The sequence below is a fragment of the Oryctolagus cuniculus genome, chromosome 6 (genome assembly GCF_964237555.1).
Source record: "Oryctolagus cuniculus chromosome 6, mOryCun1.1, whole genome shotgun sequence".
NCBI classification, from domain to species: domain Eukaryota; kingdom Metazoa; phylum Chordata; class Mammalia; order Lagomorpha; family Leporidae; genus Oryctolagus; species Oryctolagus cuniculus.
In genome coordinates this window covers 44,323,773-44,341,910 of record NC_091437.1, presented here as the reverse complement: position 1 = coordinate 44,341,910, position 18,138 = coordinate 44,323,773, and the positions used below count along the sequence as shown (strand labels likewise).

Genomic DNA, 18,138 nt, shown 5'->3' with positions numbered 1-18,138 from the left:
GCTGTTTGCAGTTCCCCAAATCCTGTCCTCAGTGACTATTCCCCTCCTCAAATCACCTGGTGAATGAATGCCCACTACAGAAACAGCGATCCTTTTGTCCCAGTTTGTCTTAGCAGCCTTTGCATTTGGTGAGTCTTCAGAAGACGTTGACTGTGCTAGAAAGTGAAGGAAGTCCTTTTGCTTGTGGGTTAGAGTGGGAGAGGGGAGTCCCTAAGGGTGCCCCTTAAATTCTAATACCAAGGTGCTAAATGTCGAGAAGCATTTGAGCACGGGCCAAGGACATCGAGGTTCAGCCATGCCCTGATGCAGTTCTGCAGCATTCCTCTGTTCCTTTATCTACAACTTCACCTCCAAAGCTTGCCCCATGGTTGAACAGTGCAGCTGAGGAGTGAGTGGTCATAGGAAATGAGGTGGGTGGAGCAGGCATGGCTGAATCTTCTAGGCTTTGTAGGTCAAAGTTGGGAGTTTGAATTTTAGGTACAATGAGAATGCATTTGTCAATTATAAACTGAGTTACAGGATGTGATATATAATTGTACCAAGATCCTCTTGGTGCTACAAGCTGAAAATGGCTATTGTCCCCTAACGCTTTATCATCTAGTAAATTACACCCTTAGCAGTGACCATCAAAGAAGTTAAATTTGAGCTGTTTGTCCTAAATTGAAATGTTATTTCAAAATTGAGTTAGAGGAAGAAGGCATTGTTGTTTTTCCCTGCAGGATTCCGGGAAGAGAGGGCAAGACCTGCCACCGTGGCCATGGCAATGTTCTCCAAGGGCCACTCACAGGTCCCTTTCCAACTGCAAGGGGTCTGTGTCCCTGGCATCATCAGCCTTTCTATGGGTCGAGGCTGATATGTCCCGGGGTAAGTTGGCTAACTGGTCAGTGTGTCATGACTGCGCTCAGTGCTGGCAGCTGCCTGCGTCAGTTTTAAAAATGTGGTCAGGCCAGCACCGCAGCTCACTAGGCTAATCCTCTGCCTGCGGCATCAGCACCCCGGGTTCTAGTCCCGGTTGGGATACCGGATTCTGTCCCGGTTGCTCCTCTTTCAGGCCATCTCTCTGCTGTGGCCCGGGAGTGCAGCGGAGGGTGGCCCAAGTGCTTGGGCCCTGCACCTGCATGGGAGACCAGGAGGAAGCACCTGGCTCCTGGCTTTGGATTGGCGCAGCGCCAGCTGTAGCGGCCATTTGGGGAGTGAACCAATGGAAGGAGAACCTTTCTCTCTGTCTCTCTCTCTGTCTAACTGTGCCTGTAAAAAAAAAAAAAATGTGGTCAGAAATAGCTCTGGGCATCTGTTACTATGAATACATTTTAGCAAAGAGTGCAAGTAGTTAGAAAAAACAAAAACTTGCATGGCTCTTCTTTATTCATCATGATCTTGTTGGCTTAGTGGCGTCTTTTTTTTTCTTGACTTTTTGACTCTCTGATGAGGTTTCCTCCTCTTCAACTATGTATGATGAAAAATTCTAAATATATTGGAAAGAACAATGCCTATCCTTATACATTCTATGTAGAGTTACAATGAATATATTGTCATATTTGCTGTACCACATCTATTTTTACTGAATCATTTCAAAGTAAGCTGAAGACACTGACTCACTTCAGCCCTAAACACCCAGGCATACAACTCCTCCCAAGGGCATCTTCCTAGGCAACCTAACTGCTGTGACCATCTACATCTGAAAAGTTCTTCATATAAAACGCAAAACAGACTAAGATTTCCTCAGTGTTACTTCAATGTTTTTTTAATTCTTTTTTTTTTTTTTTTTTTTTTTTTTTTGACAGGCAGAGTGAACAGTGAGAGAGAGAGAGACAGAGAGAAAGGTCTTCCTTTGTCATTGGTTCATCCTCCAATGGCCGCCGTGGCCGGCACACCGCGATGATCCGATGGCAGGAGCCAGGTGCCTCTCCTGGTCTCCCATGTGGGTGCAGGGCCCAAGCACTTGGGCCATCCTCCACTGCACTCCTGGGCCACAGCAGAGAGCTGGCCTGGAAGAGGGGCAACCGGGACAGAATCTGGCGCCCCGACCGGGACTAGAACCTGGTGTGCCGGTGCCACAGGCGGAGGATTAGCCTTGTGAGCCGTGGCGCTGGCCATCTTTTATTCTTAAAAACTAGGATTTAACCATGAAGATTTTCAAAAGTGTGAATAAGATGCAAATTGCTCTACAAAAAAAAAAAAAAAAAAAAAAAGAAAGAAAGAAACTTTAATAGTTCCAGCATTAGGGAATTGCCACATGTTGCCGCTCCTGGGAGGGGTTAGGGAGAACAAATTGCTACTGTGTGACTTTTGCCTGTACCAAGTATTATGCTAGTGCTTATCTTGTGATCCTGAGAGATGTAATCATTACCTGACCAATAAGAACCAAGGTCTACTCTAAGACTGTTCTCTTTGTCAACAGAGCAAATACAAGTGAAAAGGTTCTTACAGTCAGGATGTGAAGGCATTTATTGTAAGGAAACAAAGTCAAAATTCCTTAAGGGATTATTAGTAATTTTGCTTGGCTTTCAGTCTTAAATTTTTCCTTTCAGTTTATATTTAGTTTAAAACTGAGGCACCAGGAAGGATTTCCGATCAACAGCAAAACCCTCAAGCATTCCCACCTCGCTTAACCTGTGAGAATAACAGCGGACTTATTTCTCTTCACTAGAGGATCCTGGCTTCCCAAGATTCAAAGTGGCCCTGAGGATGTCAGATTTATGTAGAATGGCATCAGACTCTACCTTTGGGTTCTGTTTCTGGGTGCACAACTACAATTCTTACTTGATTTCCTAAAGGAAATCATCAAGCCAGCCTCACAACAGTATTCTCATCGGCAGCTTTGTTCGGATGTTTTTTAGGCAAGAAAATGATCAGTAGCACTAAATACCACATTTGTGACTGTCAAGAAACAGAAAAGAGCTGGAGGTCAAGAAGCCTAACAAGGATCCCCACTCGGGTCTCCTGGTGGGCGGGAGCCGGGGGCTGGGCCTCACCCAGGGCCCAGTGTTCCAAACATTCCCTTATATGGAAGCACATCTTGTGAGCGCAGTGTCTTCTGCCGCCTGAGGCGAGGCCCCAAGGAAAAGAGGCAATGAAGCTTGCCCTGTCCTCCACAGCCTTGCTTGGGACTCCAGGTGCAGTGGAGATCCCTGCCATCAGCTAGGTCAGCTCCAGCTCCTCGCAGCTCCCTGCAGCCCTGGCTAAGGAAACCAGTCACTGAATCTTTTTTATTTTTTTATATATATTTTTTATTTGACAGAGTTATACAGTGAGAGAGAGAGACAGAAAGGTCTTCCTTCTATTGGTTCACTCCCCAAATGGCCGCTACAGCCGGTGTTGTGCAGATCTGAAGCCAGGAGCCAGGTGCTTCCTCCTGGTCTCCCATGCGGGTGCAGGGCCCAAGCATCTGGGCCATCCTCCACTGCACTCCCGGGCCACAGCAGAGAGCTGGACTGGAAGAGGAGCAACCAGGACTAGAACCCAGTGCCCATATGGGATGCCGGCGCCACAGGTGGAGGATTAACCAAGTGAGCCACGGCGCCGGCCCCCCCAGTAACTGCATCTTAACTGACTCTGTGGGGGTGTACATGTGGTCTTGCCACAAGTCTAGACCTCACTTGAATAATGCTGTGTATTACTGTGTGTCCCCTCCACCACATCCCCTGTCCCCTGCATTGTCAAAGATAGAATTCTGGATCAGAGCCATGTCTGTTCAGCTTAGGTCTACAGTCAAGACACTGGCCAGCAGAGGGGCTTCCCCTTCTCCCTAAGGGCATGCAGTGTTTCCTAAAGTGGGAACCTGGGGTCGGGGAAATGCTGCTTAATTACAGTGGGCTAGCAGTAACAAAGCTTCCTTCTCCATTCCCTATCAGCTTTTCTGAAAACCTTAATTAGAAAGTTTCCATCTAGCATCAGTGCAAGGTAACATTTGCTACTCTTGAACAGAGAGAGGGAGTAGACCCAAGGTCAGAGGCCTGGGCAGGCAGTAGCTGGAATTACATTACTTTGCCTTTTTTTTTTAATTGCACTTACTATTCTGGTTGATTTCTAATAATGGCAGGAGATTTTTTTTTCAATAAAAGTGGTAGTTTCCTTTTAAAATAAGCCTAAGTTAAAAAGTAAATTGATTTAAATAAAAAGATGCAAATAATGGGAACAGTAGTGACAGCCAAGCATCAGCGCACAGTGGTCAAAGCTGACTGGTTCTAGATCAGGGGTCTTGACTCAGGCTGTTCCTTAGAATCGAGTGCAGAGGTTTTAAAATATCTGGGTGGACTCCTGAAGATTTTGTTTTCCTTGGGGTGGATTTCTAGTGGTTTTCCTGAGCAGCCCCAGCTGGGCTCGCTCACCACATCGGGCTGCCCTACTCTTTGCAGGCGTCCATGGTACACTACTGCTCAGGACAGCAGGCCCAGGCCCAGCTTCCGCTGTGCGCGCTCGGCCCACCAGGGCCTCCTCAAACACAAGTCATCAGCAGGGGGATTAGAAAACCCAGGCTCTGCGTTCTTGGAGGCTGCTGGAACAGCCAATGAAATAAGCCAAGACTGAGCTGGCTTTGGATGAAGGTGAATAAATAGTCTAATTTTGAAGATTTCAGAAGACAAACAGGTACATTTCTATTAATCAACTAGGTCCAAGCAGAAATGTCTCTGCCCTTGTTGACTCAGGCCAGTTTCTGAGCCCTGTGTTAGGTGCCACAGAGACAATGGTGACCTTACCAGAGAAATCTTTGCTCCCACCTCCACTTCTGTTCCCACAGAGTCTTGTTTTATGACCCCTCTCACTCCACTGTTGTATAGCTAGACTGGTGGTCTCCATTTTTTTTAACCACAAACTGTCATCCTACAATTCTGAGCAAATACTGCACTGACATAGTTACTTTATCAGCTCTCTATAGCTGTCATGGCCAAGTGACATGCTCAGAAGGAGTAGGGCTTAATTTCTTATGTTTCTAGAGACCAACTTGCCCAGCCCGAGAGGACTCCTCCTCCATGGGGACAACTGAGGGGGTAGACAGGGAGCAGCACCACCAGGCAGGGGATGCATGCAACTTCCTGGGTTGGCACCCCCTCACCCCTCTACTGCCTGGCCTGAGCATGGAACCGCTGACCGTACCTCTTACTGCCAGGTCCCAATATGTTCCTGCCCTAGCATCTGTGTCTGCCAGCTGAGGCCGTGTCTGTCCACATGCAAATATGCTGAAACACTGTGAAGCCATGCAAAGGAAGGGTATCTGTGAAAGCCAAGAAACTCCCATAGTACAGAGCTCGGCCAGGGCAGGAAGAAACACTCAGAAAGGCCCAGAGGCACGTGGACAGAATGTGCTTCTAGAGGAGCCTGCACTGGAGTGACAGCAAAATAACTCCATCAAGTGCAGGGGCGGGGCTGGGCAGGGGCGGGGGCGGGGGTGGGGGCGGGGGCATGGCATGAGGGTCTGAGATGAGCTGTCCAAAGTGGCCTTTTGACCTTTTACTTTCCTTGCCCTAGGACTGAGTACCTTCCCTGTGCAAGGATTTCCTTTTAAGGACAAAATTAACAAATGTTTATGGCAATAAAGCCAGACAATAATTTAGAATGTGAAGTAAAAAGGGAAAGACCCTTCTCCCCTGACCCCATCTCACCTTCCAGCTTGCCGAGTATTACAAGCAGTGTCATATGAGAAAAATCCATATCACTGTGCTGGACCCAGACATATCTGGAGGAATATCCTTGGGAATGCACACAGTGGTGATCCTAGGGTGACAATGTGGTTTTTGTTTTTCTCTGTGCTTGCTTCTCTGAGTTTTCTGTCAGTGAATTTATTATTTCAGTTGTTTCATAATGAAAACAAAATTAGAGAAGAGACTTAGAAAGTGGAAGCTGGGGGCAGAGGGTCAGAGACGTGGGGTTGGAACTATTAAAAAAAAAAACACACACACACCAGGGTTCTCTGTGTGCCTGCATGGGCTAACAGGTCTGCTTCGTACCCTACTTCCTGCCCGAGCTGTAATCCTCAGGATGCGAGTTTTCCCATCTACAAATGGAGGGTTGCACGGGACAGTGATTCTCACTGGGGAACGATTTTTCCCCTCCAAAGACAGATCTGGCAATCAGAGACATTGTCAGTTTTCATGACCGAGGATGCTACTGGCAACGAGCGAGTCCCCTGATCCTAACCTGAGTGAGTACAGCCCAGAAAGCCTGCTCTGCTCCCCTGGCCAGAGGCCACCCCCTCCAATCGCAGTGTCAGCACTGCTGAGGCTGGGATGCCTCCCTTAATCCCCTCTGAGGGCTTTTCCTGAATTGAATGACATTGGAATCCGAGCTCAGCTCCACCTTCCTCACATCCTGCACTTTGAGGAGGAGAGAAGAAATAACGAGGACAGAGACAGAGAACACTGAAGTCCGGGGTGTGGGACCCTACAGTAAAAGGCAGACAGAAGGGCTGTCTCCTTCCCAGGAATGCCTTCCATGGCTCACATGTGCAGACAGAGACCCCTGGTGGCGAGTGCTGCCCTAACACAGAGTGGACTGATAGCTAGAAAACAAAACATATTTTGACCAGGACCCCCTTACGGCTTCTTGGGTAGAAGATACTGGAAGAAACACTGGAAAATTACTAATAGAGGGGCCAGTACTGTGGCATAGCAGGTAAGGCCACCACCTGCAATGCTGGCATCCCATATGGGTGCCAGTTCGAGTCCCGGCTACTCCACGTCTGATCCAGCTCTTTGCTATGGCCTGGGAAAGCAGCAGAAGATGGCCCAAATCCTTGGGCCCCTGCACCCATTTAGGAGACCTGGAAGAAGCTCTTGGCTCCTGACTAGGATTGGTGCAGCTCTGGCTGTTGTGGTCATTTGGGGAGTGAACCAGTGAATGGAAGACCCCCCCCACCCCGCCGCCGCCACCTCGCTCGCTCTCTCTGCCTCTCCTTCTCTCTCTCTGTAACTCTTTCAAATAAATAAATAAATGTTAAAGGAAATTCTATTAGTAATTTTTTAAACATTTATGGGCACTTTATAAACAACTGACCACACCCCTAACATTACAGATGCAGAAGGAGATGGTCTTTTAAGTTAACAGGGCTGAGACAATTTGGGAAGAAATAAATTACACACAAGCCTGAATTCAAGATGAACAATAGACTTACAGTTCTGGTTAGCCTTAACTTTTTAGATTTTTCTCAACAATTCAACAAGAGCAGCAACCACAGCGCAAAATAAACAAACACTAAACCCTAAAAACGTTCACTTTTCAAAAGATAAGCCATAGTAATATTGGTAATATATGTTAGCTAATACATTAATAATGCCTACAAATAAGAAATGGATAAGCAAACGGATGATTCAGTTAGTGTGTTCATACAATGAGGAATACTATACAGCAATGGAAAAGGAACCATCCCTAACACAAGGGACACAGCCACAGAGGAAAATTTAACCTATACAGTGTGCAGAAACAAGCAAAGCTAACCTGTGATCACAGAAGTCAGTCACGGTTTCTGTTGAGGTCCTGAAGGTGGCATGCAGAAAGCAACTGAAAGTATCTAGACCCTGGGTGGGGGTTACATGTGTGGGTGTCTTGATCAGGCTGTATACTGAGGGTTTATGATTCTGACTGTGTATTTTGTACCTTAAATAAGCTTACACACATACAAACACCCAGAAACATAACCCCACAAGCACATGGGTTTCCATACTAATATCGCACCTTGAATTTTAAGAAATAATGTCAGTACTTAAAGATTACATCCACTGAAAAGACTGGTCATGGACAAAGATATTAAGATTTATTACTCATCTGCTTTAAAAACTCAAACCACAGGAAGAGAAGGTATTTCTAGCACATGAGTCCATGAACTCGGAACCTATGATAAAAGCTCTGCAGATCTATCAAAGAGTATGAAAGAAAAACATACAAAAGAATTCCTGCTTTCCCCTTTGCTAGTTTTTGTTCCTAGTTTTTCTAAAGCTAGCATAGCTTCTATTTTAAAACAAGCGGCCTGTGCTATGGTATAGTAGGTTAAACCTCTCTCTGCCACGCCAGCATCCCATATGGGTGCCAGTTTGAGTCCTGGCTGCTCCACTTCCGATCCAGCTCTCTGCTATGGCCTGAGAAAGCAGCAGAAGATGGCCCAAGTCCTTAGGCCCTGCACCCACTTGGGAGACCTGGAAGAAGCTCCTAGTGGTGCAGCTCTGGAGTTGTGGCCACCTGGGGTATGAATCAGCAGGCAGGGGGCTCGAAGGGGAGCTGTGTCACTGAGGCTTCCAGCTGTCACTACCTCCACACCTGAGACCTTGTTTCCTGCTTGTCCACATGACTTCTACAGGTTGCGTTGCTATGGCAACCCAGGCCCACCGAGTAGCCTTAGAAACCTGACACCCTACAGAGAGAGCCAGTGACTCCTAACAAAGGATGGGTGTGGGGAGCAAACCGGACTATACTGTTACTGGAATTAAGACTTATTCTATGCATCTGCTCTCCCACAATATGGCGCTGGGAGAGGAGAAAACAGCTTCTACGCAGCTGCCTCCAGTTCAACCAATAAACTGTAGGACCTACTCCTGATTGGAGGAGAGCAGCGTACTCGGCGTGTGGGCAGCCGAGTTAGGATTGGCGGAGGAGGACTATAAAGGAGGAGAGAAACGGCATGCACCAGGAACATCTATGGGGAACATCTAGCTGAAGGAACACCCGTGCAGCCCCCGAGAAAGCCGGCCGGCGGTGTGCCGCTCCCCTGCGGAAGTGGGGAATGTGGCCAGGGGGAACTGCCCTTCCACGGAGGTGGAAGGGATAGTAGCCAACCCGGGAAGAACCAGCAGCAAACCCGGGGAGGGCCGAGCAGACGAAAGAACAGCGCAGGGTCCTGTGTCGTTCCCCCACGAAGACGGGGAGCGACAGATGGGAAACCCCTACTCCGCTTCAGCGCCTCTCGGGCAGACAAGGGTTGGTTCCAGTTCTGCACCTGACACACTGGCTCCACCCAGGGCCCACAGCCAGCTGGAGGAGAAGAATCTCTGCGTGTCCCTGTTGTCACTTCCATCTCTCTGCCTTCGGTCCATCTCCTTTCTCTCTCTGCTCCTCAGACCTATGCCCCAGGCTGAGCCCCGGCCTGCAGCCAGCCTTGCTCCCTGGCCAGCTGGTTTCCCTCCCTGCTTCCCAGGGCCTGTGAAGAAGTCTGCAGCCCCCCCACCGCCCGGCCATAGCGGTCATTTGGGGGGTGAACCAATGGAAGGAAGACCTTTCTCTCTCTCTAACTCTGCCTGTCAAAAAAAAAAAAAAAAATCTCCCATCACAAGAGACATGGCAGGCCTTTCCCTCAGTCTGCAACAGCTACTCCAGGCCACCTGCTCCAGGAAGCCCACCTTCCCCGTCAAGACCACACCAGCTGCTGCTTCAGGCTCCGCTCTCATCCCCCATAGCACATGCTGTCGTGGCAAACACATCAGTTCTGTGTCAAGATGCACAGGGCGCGAGGCGGGGACTGGCTGCTGCAACCCCTCCTAGTACCATGCGCTACCCGTGGTAGCCAATCAGTGGTGACGTTCACTGCGTGAAAAGGTGGATGACTGCACTCAGGCCTAGTACAGCTAGTGAGTGCGGTGCAGGACTGGAATCCAGGCCGTCTGACTCCACGGCCAGAGGGCTGGGAAAGAGGGGACGGGAGAGCACACTCCCAGGCCTCAGGGCCTTAGCACCAAATGCAGGGGCGGGCGCACACCCAGCGTGGAGACCCCCGCTGGCACCGGGCTCAGGACTCACCAGCGCCTGTTCTATGAGGAGGCAGAACAGGATGGCGTTGCCCACTTCCCTCAGGCTCTGGAAGACGTCTGTTTTCAGCTCTGCATACTCAATGATGTCCTTCAGCTGGTGGTGGAAGAACTCCAGGATCCCTGCGAGAGGAAGGGGATGGTCCAGCGCAGCCGAACACTGCCCACCCGCTAGGGTTTATGGGACGTGCTGACGGAGCAGCAGCCCCAGACCTGACTCTAGGATGGCGAGACCCAAGCCGCGCAGCCCTCTCTGTAGGGGCCAGTGCTGGAAAAAGCTCAGAAGGCTGGCTCAGGGCTTTGATCAAACAAAACCACACAGCACCCACCGCATCTGTGGACCTCCCTCAGTCCTTCTAAAAATCGATTTAGTGTCTATTTAAAGGCAGCGGATGCTTGCTAAACAACTGCCCTGCAATATCCGACTCAATCCACAAACTAGATGCTACTATGCCTGTTTTCACGTGGGGCTCAGAGAGGGTAAGTGGCATGCCCGTAGTCACACAGCTCATGAGTGGGCAGCTAGGATTCAGTAACAGAGCTTTCTGCCTCATCTCCTTCCTATCATACCGAGCCAGCACCTGACATCTTGCTTTTTTGGAAAAACACATTTTCTGACTGCCTTTTTGCTCAGTCACCTTAGCTTACTTGGCACAGTGGCCTGGGACAACTGTGTCTAACTGAGCAAATGCAGGAAAGCGCTCCGAGACAAGCTAATGCAGACTCCAGCAAGTCCATCTTCCAGTGCGTCCATCACATGGGCTGCAGTCCTGGGAGGCGGGCATGGGAGATGGTCTTGCTTAGAGGAACTGCAAAGGGTTCCAGGTTATCTGGCCAGGGGTGGGATGCAGAGCCAGTGCTCTCCTTCCTCACTGCCTGGTGAGAGGGGCAAATATTCCAGGTTGTGTGGCCAGAGCTCCCCTCCCCTCCACGGGTGCAGGTGGACTACGTTCCTATCACCCACCTGGAGAGCCGTACTCGTGCCGGGGCAAGCGGCATATCTTGGGCATCACCTCTATCAGAGTTTTCACATACTGGAGGATGGTCCCTTGGAGCTGCCAAAGGAAGAATAGTGATGAGCAAGGGAAACATTGTTGCAGTACACAGCCAGCGTCTCCAGGATGCCAGGGCAGGGGTATGCAGGCTCTGCTGAAACATCCCAGTACAGCCCTGCCCCCTGCAAGGAGGGAGCAGGGAAGGCGGGGGACAGTCCCACTGATCTTTACCAGGGAAAACGGGCCTCCGTAGGACAGAAAGGGCAGCTCTCACTACTCTCCCAGACTTACACACTTCAAGAGCCGCACATTTCTAGGCATGGGGTCCTTCCTGGGGTTGCGGATGCTTATGTGAGATACAGACTAAGAGCTCAAAGGAAATAGGGCCAGGATCCCTGGGAATTTAGAGACATTATGTAATTTAAGCATGGAAAATGCATGGCACATTCATTCCTCCTACATCCACAGCAGACACCTTTAATCAATTATCATGTTTTCCCTTTTAAATCTGGATTTAGCTTCACAATCCTTAATGGTCCATGGCTCCACATAGCTGCTGCCAAAGAACCAGAGTTTGTGGATGAATTCTATTTGCTATTCCTCTGCCTTGGTTAGACACTACCTTGTTTATTTCTCTTTTGTCATCTGGAATTTTCAAGAAAGTCTTGTTGAAAGGTTCTGGCTTTGCTTCAGCAGTCTTGGAGTGAATTAAATGAAGGTTCAGTTGAGCATGCTTTGGGCAGATACACCATGGTGGTACAGGGACAGAGAACTCCCTTGAAGTACTGCAGTACAGGTGGTAGTGATTTAGCAAGAACTCCCAAGGGGAAGGAGTGTGGTGATTGATTAGAGATGTCTGCCATGGGTATGGGCGTGGAAGATGGCAGCACATCTGTCATGGATTTGCCATGCTCAAATTAGATAATGCAGCACAAGTGAGGAGCATGAGGAGTCAGCAACAGGTGTTGAAGGTCAAAATCAGGATTGCTGAGTTCACTCATCAAAAATAAGTCAGGGTCCAGAAAAGGGCGACAAAGCCACAGCTCAAAGGGTACACAGCAATGTAGCAGAAGGATGGTTAAGGACAATCGAGGGATACAGGAGTGGACTCCCTGTGTGATTTATAGAGGCAGAGCTGGGATGTGCTTTCACAGGCCAAAAGAGCCAAACTTACTCAAGTCAACCCCGCTCGGGCACATCCCAAGCCTTACTCACCAAGCTCTTGACGATCTTCAGCAGCTCCTCCATGACCACGGCAATGCCCTGGTAACCCAGCAGTCTGCAGATAGTCTTGAAGTGCGGGGGCCCCACGAAGTTCCTGTAGGAGCTGTAGATGTGGCTGTAGGCAATGTTGAGGGGCTGGAAAACAGGTGAGGGAACACAGGCTCAGGGTGGTGAGTCACCTGCTCAGGGTCACACAGTGGGTAGACAACTGAGCTCTGATCTGAACCAGGTATGGCCAATTCCAAGACCCATGGTCTTAACCTGTTCCATAACTGTGACCTTCAGAAGTCGAATTCTTACATAAACCATAGTCAGTTTTCAGATAAAGTTTCATTTCAAAAACTTAGTTCTGAGTATAGTTTTCCTACCTGGAATTGTAAAAATCTTGTGCATGAACATGAAAATGAGGGAAAACCACCTCTGATATTCTATTAGCTGCAATTCTCTGTGAGTTGGCTAATGAGAAATTTTATACAACTTCAATAGGTCTACGGTGATGCTTTGGAGGAATGAGAGATTCTAGAATCCCTCTATAGTCATCAAGAGAAAATTTATAGTCTAATTTTTGAGTTTTCTTTTTACTATACACAAATCTAAACTTCACGAGCTTCACGATAATAGTACCCTCTAGTAACAAGGAGACACAAAGTAGTTCCCGCTACTAACAAGTTCGTGAAGAACTGCACACCCACTCATTCACCAGGCTGGATAATGGTTCACTGGGTAAGCTCACACCCACCTACCAGGAGGCTTGCAGCGTGACAAAGAGCAGGCTTCTGTACTCAACACTGAGAAGCTACCAGAGTAAACCCTGCCTGAGCCATGGAGAGGGACAAGTGTTATGTAGTTTATAGACATATGAGCCAGGAATGGTCTCTGGAGAGAAGTGTACCTAACTTCAAACGTGGTGTTCACTGACAGTGACGGTCAGCAAAGCCTGTACGTATAGGAACTGCTGACTGTGATTTAGCCAAACATGGGATGAGACCATGCGACGGTGTGTGTCTGTTGTTTCTGTCGTCCACTCTATGGTCCTTCTGTGAAATTAGCCTGACACAGAACATTTCACCACAGGTAATTAGACCTCAATAAAAAAGGAAAAAAAAAAAAAAAAAACACTGGGTTGCATCATAGCCTACTTTTCTGCCCAGAATTATTTTCAGAGATGTAAAAGCAGAGCGAGCCATGCTGTGCACTCTCTCCTGAAAGAGGTGGCAGCTGGAGTCTGCACAGACATCAGCAGATGATGACCTGGGGTGCTCTGACTCAGCTTGTGCACTGGACCAACAGCCTTCTTGTTCCCACTTACACTGAGGACTCAGCCTCTCTGAACCCAGGAGAGCTCACGTCATACTCTCCTTTGTCCACTTGTCAAAAATCCCATGAAAGGCATTTTTGAGTAGCAGCGAGCTGTCGTATAGGTAACTTGGAGGGACCGAGATCCAGGAACAAGTCCATAAGCTGTACTACATTAGATGCCCTTGGGCAAATTACCTAAACTCTCTGAGCCTTGGTTTCCATGATGTAAACATAATACCCGATGCAACAGGATTGCTGCAGGTTTAAATGAGACAGCATGCATAAAGCAGCTGGCACGGTGCTGGGCACACTGAGGTAACAGCCATGAATATATCATGTTTGATACAGTGGTAAATAAAAGCTGGGAAAAATCCAGCTTCCTGGTCAAGTTTGCCCTCTCGGCTTTGCCAGCGGCTGTGATTCTATGAATATCGCTAAGTGTGAGGGAAAAATCTTAGACAACACAGTCAGTCAGTATCCGACAGGGGCATGGCAGAGGTCAGAGCAGGGGCCAGCTGATGGAATGCACCCAAAACTGTAGACTGTGCTCAATACAAAAAAATTACAAAAATGGGAGTTTCTAATGACAGCCTGTGTGCTGGGTACATTCTCTACTGCAAGCGTCCAGGTGGAGAGGTGAGAAACACCACGTAAGGCTGTTAACAGGGAACCTGCCGCCTACGGTCCTGCCCAGGATCGCAGGATGGATCAGAGGAGCTCCGATGCCCCCTGTGGACACTTGAGCTCTGGGCATTTTCCCCGCATGCTCGGCCTTCCTAGCATTCCCCTTGGCCTTGCCCCCTACCCAAGGGCTTCTAGAGTCAAGTCTCCCCAGAATTTCCTGGCAAGCACAGATACTTGTGAACATACACTCAGACATACAAAAACTGTTCAGCAGGCCATCCTAGTTCTAGGCACAGGAGAATAATTTTGGAATTGTTTTGCCACACGAGAGCTTTAAGAATCCCAGCACAGAACCATCTGGTGTGCTGGGGAGGCCTCTGGCTCCCACTTGTCATCAGTCCTGGCCTTCAGTCTGGACTGGAAGCTTAGGCCTTGGTTGCTGGTCTGTGCTGTGTTTCTTGCAGGAAGGACCAGCACGAACTGAGCAGAATTCAAATTCTTCTTCTAAATAAACACGCCCCGCCCCCAGCCCTGGAAAGCCCCCAATACGTCACACACATGCAAGAGGAAACACACGCATGCTGAGAAGTCATGCACACACACCCCCGCAGGGCACCCGTCTGACCTGCTGGCTCAATAGGAGGCTGGGCCCTATTGAGAAAATGTGGGAATAGGGGAGCCTGGGCATTTTCTGAGGTTTGGCAGAGAAAAACAGGAAGGCAACATGACTTGAGACACTGGACACTTGCCACAAATCTCACACCCTGAAGCAACTCTGCTCACTGACTCACGTGACAACCAGCAGTGAGCGGGAAACTAATTATTTGGTCAATCTGTTTACCGTTGCACATTTAAAATCAAGCTTGCTTACGTCCACACCACACCAAATAGATAACTTCCTGAGACCTCAAGAAATAAATAATCCTGAATCAGGAATCAAAGCTGTATTATTACTGTGACATTGATCTTTGCTTTTTTTAAGGAAGCAAAATAATGTTTTACACTTGATCTTAGAAAGCTGAGAAGTGATGCAAAATAATATTTTAAGGGTAGGACATGATCTGGTAGATCCTAACCACTGTAATATTATTTGGAGATGAACTTTTTTAAAAATTGAGGCAAAATTACATACTATGAAATGGATCATTTGAACTGTCTTTCTCTGCTGTATGCGGACTTCTACTCATCAGGCCTCTCTCTGACTGGATGGTAAGTGCGGCCAGCCACCACACACAGCCTCGTGTTTTTGGCAAACCAAATTTGTGAGCAATTTGCATCTCTGCTCTCTGGAACCACAAGTGCTGTTTTCAGAGATCCCAAGAGGAATTAAAACCATTCCTAGTTTCCTGTTTTTATTACAATGTCTCTAATGAACTCCACCAGCCCACAAACACAAACACAGCTCTCTAACTTGGCTGAGTGAGCTGTGACCCAGCTCTCTAAACACTGCAGGTAAATGAAGAGCGGGGTGAATGAAAACAATAGTGCCACTGTCCTTGGCGGGAAGGTCACAGCGAGGTGCTCACAGCTTGGGAAAACTGCAGAGGTGTCTGTCCCTTCTGGACACGGGGTGAGCCACAGGGCTGGGTCTCCAACCTCTGGGGCCTTCTTGGCCTTCTCCGCTCACACTTACTCTAGTGATCTCAAGAAGTGATGTCCCTTTCTTTCTGAGCCACGAGTTGGTGCTCTGGAGAAGGCAGGAGAACAGCAGCCGGCCCTCCAGTAATTCACCCAAGAGGACTCAGAGATGCTAACAGGCTGGAGGAAACCACTGTCGTCACTTTCCTTTGGCACAGGTGCCGCAGTCTGCGACATTTCTCTCTGAATGTTTTCATATACTAATTCCTTCCTAACTGCCTAGGTAGTTCCCTGTGGCTGCTGTCACAAACTTGGTGACTTAAAACAGCAGAACTGGGGGGACCGCTGCTGTGGTACAGCGGGTTAATGCCCTGGCCTGAAGCACCAGCATCCCACATGGGTGCCAGTTTGAGACCCGGCTGCTCCACTTCCAATCCAGCTCTCTGCTGTGGCCTGGGAAAGCAGAAGATGGCCCAAGTCCTTGGGCCCCTGCACACCCATGTGGGAGTCCCAGAAGCAGCTCCTGGCTTCGGATCAGCACAGCCAACTGGGGAGTGAATCAGTGGATGGAAGACCGACCTCTCTCTCTGTGCCTCTCCTCTCTCTGTGTAACTCTGACTTTTGAAAAAATAAATCAATCTTAAAAAAAAAAAAAAAGAACTTATTCTCTAGTACATTTGGAAGCCAATAAAGCTAAAATCACTATCACAGAGCTAAAGTCTCTCCAAAGGCTCCAGGGGACAATCTGCTCCTTGCCTCTTGCAGCCTCCAGGGGCTGCCAGCATTGCCCAACTTGCAGCTACACCGCTCCAATCTTCAAATCTCACCCGCTCTCCTAAGTGGATGACTTTCTCTGCTTCTCTCCTATGAGGACACCTGGATGGCACTTAGGTCCCTCCCTGATCATCTTCCTATCTCAAGAGCCTTTGCCTTAACCATATCGCAAACAACTCTTCCAAAGGTTCCAGGTTAGGATCTGATCTCCCTGGGGACCCCAGGAAGGCAGCACAGTGATCCCCATTTAGCAGAGGAGAGATCTGGAGCCCCAGGGAAGTGAAGTGACCTGCCTCAGCTGAGATCCAAGACGATATTCTGCCCTAGGCACCACTTGGAAGAGGAACAACAGCTTCCTGGACTGGCGAATCCGTGGCACTATGGTGGCTAGGAGTGGAGACACAGGGTGGATGGTGGTGGTAAAGCAGGTGGAGCTGCTGCTGGTGTTGTCACTGGGCCAAGGGAGATGCACTTGCTCAGCCCAGGTGGCAGGTGTTGGCATCCAGGCAGGTGCCCTGCTGAGATGTCCCCAACTTGCTGCAACCAAGCACTGCATCTTGGGTAGTAAGGGCTGTGGGGGAAGGCGTGGCAAGCGCAGGGGGAATTTCCCTGAGGTCAAATCAAGGCTCAGACAGGAGCAGCTTGCAGGCGGTGACAACTGTGCTAAAGCAAAGATCAAGGCGACGATTTCTAAACGCCGAAGAAACCACTGGGAAATGAGTGGAATCATCGAATGAACGATTTGTGCCACACTCTATGGCACTGGAAAGGATTTTATGATGTTCTACAGATTTTACTTTATCCAGAGGATATGTTTTTAAAGTTTTGATTCACAAATTAGCTATGGTACCATCGCTAAAGTGTCTGTATTTCACATCCTCCCTAAGTGACAGAGCTCATCGGCAAGCGTGCTTGGGCTCCAGAGCAGAGCAAATACATGCTGAGCCAGTGCTCCACAGGAGCTGATGTCTTCCTGTTCTGTGGCTGCAGTCAGGTGGATGAATGTTCTCTGCGAGGTCTTTCAGGTCCTGGCCTGTTCTCATCATTCGAGCGTCCACTGTCCTGTTCTGTCTTATGTTTGCCTCCTCAGAGCAGACAGCCACAGGCAGGGAGCTACCCTGTGTGTGCAGCCAGTTTGAACACAGCCCAGGCAGAACCACAGAGCACACGAGAGGCTGGTTAACAGCCCAGGCTCTGGTGACCAACGGACCCAGGCTCCGAGCACCGCCCCGCCACAGCAGTGATGTGACTCAGCCCTCTGAGCTTCAGTTTCTCCCTCTCCAATGACGACAAGAAGGGCTATCTCAAAATGTCGTCATGTGAGTAAAATCAGAAAGCACATGCAAAATGCACAAAATGTTCCTGGGGTTACTTCTGGGTTGTATCGTCTGAATCTTACTTTTACCTTGTTTGTCTGTATTGCTTAATTCATGTACCATGAACATCTACATTAAAAAACACAATCAAGCCAATTTAAGAAAAGAGCAAGGAAACACAACACAGGGTACTGACCTTGCTCATTATGGCATCTGGAGAATGCTACAACCAACTCAGGAAATGTTTCCAATCTACTGGCCTTGTCTCAATAATGACAGTGACTAGTCCTCAGCTGGCACTTCATTGCACTGTTACTGGAACACTACGGGGCAGGTGTTCCTTATGTTCCCATTTCACAGAGGACCAGACCCAGGCATAGGAAAGTGAGGGAACTCATCCAAGGTCACAGTCAGGATGTGCACCTGGCCTGGGGAGCTAACATCCCCTGGGAGTCAACATCCCCTGGGAGTCCAGCTTCAGAAGTGAGCCAGATCCTCACCCCATTCCTTCACTGCCGCCTTCAGCAAGGGTGCAGGGACCCCGCTGACATCTCTCCCCCCAGTAGTGATCTACTGATGCCAATCAACGGAGGAACA

The 18,138-nt window shown here is 48.9% G+C and overlaps 1 protein-coding gene across 3 annotated transcripts in view; it reads right to left on the bottom strand.

Moving 5' to 3' along the window:
• Window positions 1–18,138, bottom strand: part of CYFIP2 (cytoplasmic FMR1 interacting protein 2) — a 132,505-nt gene that overhangs the window by 22,944 nt on the left and 91,423 nt on the right. For all 3 annotated transcript variants that reach the window (XM_008255326.4, XM_002710339.5, XM_008255327.4), the window contains 3 exons: window positions 11,942–12,085; window positions 10,696–10,786; window positions 9,724–9,854 (listed from right to left, as the gene is read on the bottom strand). In XM_008255326.4, coding sequence (XP_008253548.1) covers window positions 9,724–9,854; window positions 10,696–10,786; window positions 11,942–12,085 — 366 coding nt within the window. The remainder of the gene's footprint in view (window positions 1–9,723; window positions 9,855–10,695; window positions 10,787–11,941; window positions 12,086–18,138) is intronic.